The sequence below is a fragment of the Eimeria tenella genome, genomic scaffold, assembly GCF_000499545.2.
Source record: "Eimeria tenella Houghton genomic scaffold, Eth_scaff2268, whole genome shotgun sequence".
Classification (NCBI taxonomy): domain Eukaryota; phylum Apicomplexa; class Conoidasida; order Eucoccidiorida; family Eimeriidae; genus Eimeria; species Eimeria tenella.
The window spans coordinates 5803-6173 of NW_013542125.1; the positions used below are offsets into that span (position 1 = coordinate 5803).

The window sequence follows — 371 nt, forward strand, 5'->3', positions numbered from 1 at the left end:
TCTGCCCCCGCGGGGAGGAGACACAGACACAATTGCTGCTGTTGTTTCGAAGCTGCTGCCGGAAGAACAAGCTGCTGCTGCTGCGCTGCTGCAGCAAGTCCCGCAGCAGCAGCAGCTGTGGGCCCTTGCTGCAGTGTCTCTACACCCCGAGAAGGTCACTGGGGTTTCCGACCTGCTACGGGTTCTGGCAAAAGCTGAGCAGTTTGCTGCTGCTGCTGCTGCTGCTGCTGCCACAGGCGAGGTCCAGCAGCAGCAGCACCAGCAGATCGTGCGCGGCCTGCTGGAGCTCTTCCACGCAGACAACAACAACAGCAGCAGCAGCAGCAGCAGCAGCAGCAGCAGCAAGGGGCTGCCACCCGTGGCAATTTATG

The 371-nt window shown here is 61.7% G+C and overlaps 1 protein-coding gene across 1 annotated transcript in view; it reads left to right on the forward strand.

Moving 5' to 3' along the window:
- Nucleotides 1–371, forward strand: part of ETH_00040710 (uncharacterized protein) — a gene marked incomplete at both ends in the record, with an annotated part of 1840 nt that overhangs the window by 1281 nt on the left and 188 nt on the right. The window contains one exon of the mRNA XM_013374754.1: nucleotides 95–370. Within this exon, the coding sequence (XP_013230208.1) occupies nucleotides 95–370 (276 nt within the window). The remainder of the gene's footprint in view (nucleotides 1–94; nucleotide 371) is intronic.